General features: G+C 51.5%; 1 protein-coding gene across 1 annotated transcript; it reads right to left on the bottom strand.

Moving 5' to 3' along the window:
• Positions 1-539: 539 nt before the first annotated feature.
• Positions 540-3482, bottom strand: SPINK4 (serine peptidase inhibitor Kazal type 4). The gene is made up of 4 exons (XM_065662880.1): positions 3339-3482; positions 2320-2354; positions 1882-1994; positions 540-706 (listed from the first exon to the last, which is right to left on the bottom strand). The coding sequence occupies exons 1-4, from the start codon at positions 3406-3408 to the stop codon at positions 652-654; spliced, it is 273 nt and encodes a 90-aa protein (XP_065518952.1). The 5' UTR covers positions 3409-3482; the 3' UTR covers positions 540-651.
• Between the last annotated feature and the right edge of the window lie 2529 nt (positions 3483-6011).

Below are 6011 nucleotides of genomic sequence, written 5' to 3' on the forward strand. Positions count from 1 at the left end.
ATTTGGCAACCAGACAGGAATCTGCAATTCCCAGAGAGCAGTTCTGGGTAATTAGTGAAGTTTGGTGGCTACTTTCAGGAATCAGGAATCCTTGATGGAGCACGAATCAGGGGTCCCTTGTGTGCAGGGTCCCCCCTTGGGCTCTTTCCAGACTCGTGTTGTGAAAGGCTCTTGGATAAGAAGCTGAATAAAATCTGCACTGAGAAGTGTAGATGTTACTATTTTTAACTTACATCAGCTCTGGAAGCTGTGGTGTTTGCTAGGGAGCCAGGAAGATGTTTTCTCCCACGCTGGAGAAACTTTTCTTTAGTTAAATTTCCATCCTACAGAAAAAAACATCTGCACCTTCTTTACTGGAATCTGTGTGCTTCTTGCTACCCCCACATGGCCTTTGCCACAGGAATGTGCATGAGATAATACAGTGCAGAGCATTACTTTACAGTGGATTTGAAATTAAGTTTTGACTGTATGCTTTTAGTAGCCCTTTGTAGGAACCACCTTATGCTGTTTTCCCTCAGCCTTGCATAAAAGAAGCTCTGTTGAAATACAACTGTGCCCATCATTTTATTATTCACCATAGCTAACTTTAACGTGTAATCATTACAGGGCACGCAGGATCAATTAGTCACCTGTTTCTGGGCTCAGGAAAACTCAGATGTCTTGACAGTCCCCATCTTTCAAAATCCGGATGTCTTGCCTGGTTTTCCTAGAATAACAGAGGAAAAAAAGCATAAGCACTCAAAAAAATACTCCCCATGTCATACTTTGGCTCCTGTTCAGCCCATGGAACAGAGCTGACTGGTATAAAATTGACTTACTTTCCTGTCTAGAAAGCTGCTGTGGCTGCATGCCATTCTGGCTCAGTGTCCTGTCCTCTGTGGGTGATGCTTGTGGTTGCTGCCTCATTTTGCATCACTCACTACCACAAGGAAAAGAGTGTGGCACCATCCCATTTGCAACTATAGGCTGCTGCTAGATCCTCCAAGCCTCCCATGCCCCAGACTAGCTGGACACAGCTATCCTGTACCTCCCTGCAGCTTCCCTTGACAAGCTGGGCATCCCTGTCTGCCTGCAGCCTAGCACACAGCTTGTGTTATCTGCTGTGCAAGTGCACTGCTGACCTGTGTCAATCTCATCTTCACCCTCTGTCCCTTTCTAGTGGGATCTCCTGCTCAGTCACTTCCCAGTCTGGGTAGAATCAGTGGCCCAAAGCAATTTGGACCCAAAGCAATAGGGTCCCTGCTGCCCTAGTCCTAAAGTTTATGGTGGTACCTTTTGTTTGAAGCTATGCCAAAAGAGGCATGAGGCACGTAACCAGACATCTGCATTTGCAAAAGTCCCTTTGGAGGACTTAGTGGTGTTATTTGACTCTCCAGACTAGATGAGTAGTTGACTTTTTGCCCAAGTTCCACTCTCTGTTCTCTGATTGCAGGCAGCACTAATGGTGGGACCTTCTCCCACCCTTGACAGTGTCTGTTTTTTTGCCAGCTTGCTGGCACTCATGTTGGAGGCCTTCTGGCCAACGTCTCCTGACCTCACCTTTTTTATCTGCTGATCATGCAGCCACAGATGGTCTGACTTAGCAAGCTGATCCAATGGATGAACAGTCAGCTTTTCTGTGGGATTAGTCCCCTGCCAACACAACAACCTAAATCCCCCAGCCTGCAGCTGAGTGGTAGTTACTGAACATGGTGCTAAGAATGGGGCAGGAAGCTGCAGGCAAGGGCTGGGGACATGCCTGCACCTATTTTCAGGCACTACCAGTGCAAGAGGTGAAGCTCCCAGGCACAGGGGAGCTTGAGTGACAGTATTTCACAAGCACCCAGTTTCAGACGGCCAGAATTAGGCACATGGAAGCCTCTGCCAAGGACATGTGCTTACATTTGCTGCACACAGAGCTGGCATTCATTGGCATAGGTGTTCCCATCGGTCCCACAGACAGGCAAGTACAGGAGGGGGCAGGCCTGCAGCTCCACCATCTCTGTACACACCGGCTGAAAAGGAGAATCCACAGCACCCAAGTCAGTACCAGAAGCACACATTTCTTCCTCCCACAGCACCTGGGAAGGAGCAAGTCCCGCCAGTGACCTGGCTCCCCCTGCCCTGGGCAGGGCACACAGAGCAGGAAAGCAGGGAGTGGCAGCCACCATGTCGCTCTGTGGGACACACAGCATGACCTCAGATGTGGGTCTGATGATGGAGCACCAGCACACATGAGGCTGAGGATGATTGCTGGGAACAGTTTTCTCCCAGGCATGCTAGGCGCTGAATCTAATCTCAAGCCATGAACCAGAAACCATAAAACCAGAAATCTCTTACCTTTCTCAGGCCATTCCCTTTGTTCACCTCTGACCCTGAAACAGAGCAGAGACCGGTGAACATGGCAAACCAGTGACTGGTGGCAGGAGCATGAGACAACAACAGGGGTCACATTCAGACCAAAGGAAAGGCAGGGTTGTACAGGACCCACACAGGATCCAGATCAGCTGTGTGGGTTTCGTGAGGGGGGACCAGTTTCCTTCATGCCACCCTCCCAGCAGCCAGTGCACAGTCTCCATCCACAGCTAAGCTGGCGGGACGAAGCTGGCAATGTCTATTCCTGCTCCCTACTCCCTCTACTGACAGCCTTCTTTCCCAGTGTCTGGAACAGGAGCTCTGCAGCGCGTCCAGCAGATTCCATGAAATGTGAACCCATGGAGTGCAGTGCAACGGGTGTCTTCAGAGGGCTGAGGCTGGGTGACTGCACAGCCGTTCAACAGCCATCCCAGAAAGAGCTGCATTCTGTGGGTTCTTCTTCTGCAGTCAGGAAGAGCAGTAGCAACAGTTCACAACCCATTCGTGCAGTGCATGCATATCCTGAGAGCAAGAGGGCTTATACACAGGCTGCTGCGGGACCACCAGTGTGTGCACCTAGGTAGCATCAATTTTCCAGAGTCTACAAATAGCTGCGTCCCACATGAATACGCTGAGCACACAGTGTTCTTGCAAAGACTTGCAGCTTTTCATGGAAGCAGGAACAACAGTAGCTGTCACTACAGTGTATGTGCTGTCTCCACGTACTCTGGTTCCTGCCTGCCTTGCGAGCTGTCCCCTGTCCTACCACCCACCTGAGGACAATACAGTTGATGAACCAGCCTATAACCCTTGCCCTGAACTGGCACAGTCTATTAGCCCCAATTCTTCCTCCCCACCGCGCTGCCGCTGTGTGTGTTTGCCCTCCCCACCTCCTCTCCAAACCAGAGATCCTGGTTCTTTCTGCCCTCCCACCCATTTCTGGTCCATCCATTGCTCCCAACCAGCCACCACAGAGCCATGTGCCAGCAGCAGAGTGGGCTTACCGCTGGCAGCGATGAGAGCAACCAGTGCCGCTGCCACCACCAACACCACCGGCAGCTCCTGCGCGGCCATGGCTGGTGCGGACGCATGCACTTGTGCACCTCGCTCCGAGCACGGCTGCCTTTATATGAAGAGCATCGGCTTATCTCAGCAGTGCTGGGAAAAGCAGCACTTTGATCTGGGCTGGGAGCAGCTGCTCTGTGCGCCCAGACGGATCACGAGTGCTCTCACGCAACTGATAAGCCCGCCAGTGCCACTTGCCGGCCTCAGGTACTGGAGGCTGCTTTACAATGCTTTGCACTGTTGTCTGGGTTGGGCGATGCTTCTCTTCTCTGCTCTCCACAGCCAGCTCACCCCTGGGTGTATATCACCCAAACCATCCCTCCAGCTTGGCAGCTGCTGTTCTTCATATGTAGCAGGTATGCCCAGTTGGGCTGGGAGACTTCCCATGGAAAAGAGGAAATTCAGGCTCATTTGGGTGGCTGCGCTGTGGCCTGAGCATTACGAGACCCAGCCAAGCAGATACTCAGCTTCCTGATGCACAAGGCAGGACCGCAGAAGTGGGATCTCAAACACAGAGGCAGGAGGAGGCCTACTGTCATGCTGCAGCAAGCACACCCCATCAGAGGGTGGGATGGGAATGGCTGGGGGTGGAGAGGGGCTGGAAGGAGTGAAATTCATGAGTAAGAGCAGGGAGCTGCAGCTGCAGCCACTGCCTTTGCTCTTCTACCCATCCCCATGGGCAGCTTGATACCTTGCTCTGCTCAATAGCTTGGTCAAGTAAATGGTTGCAGCTGAGATTGACAAAGCAAAAATATAAGATTCAGTGTGATGGAAGGGGTCTGTGTGCATGGAAAACCAGCTTAAATACTCAGAGGGAGGGGCAGAGAGTGTGGAGAGGATCCTCCATGGTAAGAAAAGCCAACTGTCCACTGAAGAACTTTTCCGCAAGCATCACCAACCCAGAAGATCCCAACTGCTTTGCCTGCAAGGCGGAATGCTCAATGTCAGTCTTTCTGTGTAAACATTTTCATCACCCCTTTCTGAAGATCTGAATTTACTACATCCATCTCCACCTTCCTCTGGTGAATCAGCGGTAAAGGCTAAAGGATGGAAACAAAGACCACTGTGTGGAAAGTCAGTGTTGTAGCTGAAGACAAGCATTGACTAAAACCTCCTTTGGGACAGACTTGGTGTGGTCAGAAGTGACAGAGGGTCTCCTTCACTCTGGGAGCAGGCAGCAGCCGCTATGTGGGCAAGGGGCAGGAAGGGGATAGGTGTCCTACAGAAGTCACCATCAGCCTGGGAGAGCTCCAGATGCCCACAGCAAGCACATGTGCACTTGCTGAGGAGCTGTCTGTGACTGTGCTCAGGACATTTCTTCCCCACAGTCTACCTGAGGCTTAGGAAGGTACACGCTAGCCCTAGATGTCTGAGACAAGGAAACAGCTTGGTGAGCATCACTCCTCATCACAGGGGTATGGGCGCTACACAAAACTCCTTTCATCCTTGCCATTGGGAGGTCTTTCCACCAGCTCAGCGGGGCTATGAGCAGGTTCTGGGAAGGAGGAAGGCAACTGATTCGGGGTTCCCCTTGCAGAACCATTCCTCCGCTCTGCCAAGGCAGCTGTGCACATGTTTTACATTCCCTCTTCACAGAGTTTACACAGCTCAGTAACCTTTGGCTGTTATTATTAATCCAATTTGGAAATCTCTCAACTAAAGTAAATACGTAATTATTTCATGGTTATTCCTGGGGCACATGGGGGCCTGTTGTTCTTTTTTAATCTAGTACTAGGAAGGCCAAAGTGGGATCTGGTAGTAGACTGATAATAGCAGCAGCTGTTGTTTCTGAACCTAATGAGGGCTTGTTGTTCTTGTTTAGTCTAGTACTAGAGAGTCCAAGGTGGGATCTGATAGTACCCTGACAGTAGCAGTAGCAGCTATTCCCAAGGCACATGGAGGCATCTTGGTCTTGTTTAGTCAGGTACTAGCAAGGCCGTGGTGGGACCTGATACAGCCTCTTGATAGTGCCAGATGGCGGAATAAAATGTAACAAGCACAAACTGCAGCCTTGAGATGTGCAGGTCACAAGTTAGGAAATAATCCCTACAATGGAGACCAAGCAACAACCCAGACCAGCGGGTTGCTGGGAGATCTCCGTCACTGGTGGCCTATGTGCAGGGGCTCAGGTGGCCTGTCCAAGCCCTTCCATGCACAAGGTTTACTGGGCCCACCAAACCAAGGTCTGGAGGAGCCCACCACCAGTGTGCTGGGTCCTAGGGACACAGGAGCTCTCATCTCCAGCACACGTGGCACCCACCTTTCAAACGTGGTCCCAGCCAACACTCGACTACATGGACACCACGGGGCCACGTCCTGCAAACTGCTCCCACACCAGCACTCAGGCTGGGAGCACAGCCCTGGCTGAGGGCTATCATGGGCCTTTACAATATTCTTCAATGCTTGTATTACCAAAAACACCCACAAAAGCTGATGGCCTCCAGTGCCACCACTGCAGAGAACCATGCTGTGTCACGGGTCCCAGGCATGGCCTGGCTCTTTGGGTCGGTACTCGAGGCAGCAGGTTATGTGGTGTTGTGGAAAGCCTGTTAGCCGACACACAGCTTGATCTGCCTCCATGTGGCTCTTCAGTGGTATTCAAACACTAAGGG

The sequence above is a fragment of the Lathamus discolor genome, chromosome Z, assembly GCF_037157495.1.
Source record: "Lathamus discolor isolate bLatDis1 chromosome Z, bLatDis1.hap1, whole genome shotgun sequence".
NCBI classification, from domain to species: domain Eukaryota; kingdom Metazoa; phylum Chordata; class Aves; order Psittaciformes; family Psittacidae; genus Lathamus; species Lathamus discolor.

Bases quoted from the DNA above. Each gene is read 5' to 3' on its own strand.
- SPINK4 (XM_065662880.1), bottom strand. From the start codon at position 3,408: ATGGCCGCGCAGGAGCTGCCGGTGGTGTTGGTGGTGGCAGCGGCACTG. The intron at 2,355-3,338 runs GTAAGCCCACTC...GCTCTGTTTCAG, and splicing joins TGCTCTCATCGCTGCCAGCG to GGTCAGAGGTGAACAAAGGG. The intron at 1,995-2,319 runs GTAAGAGATTTC...TCTCCTTTTCAG, and splicing joins AAGGGAATGGCCTGAGAAAG to CCGGTGTGTACAGAGATGGT.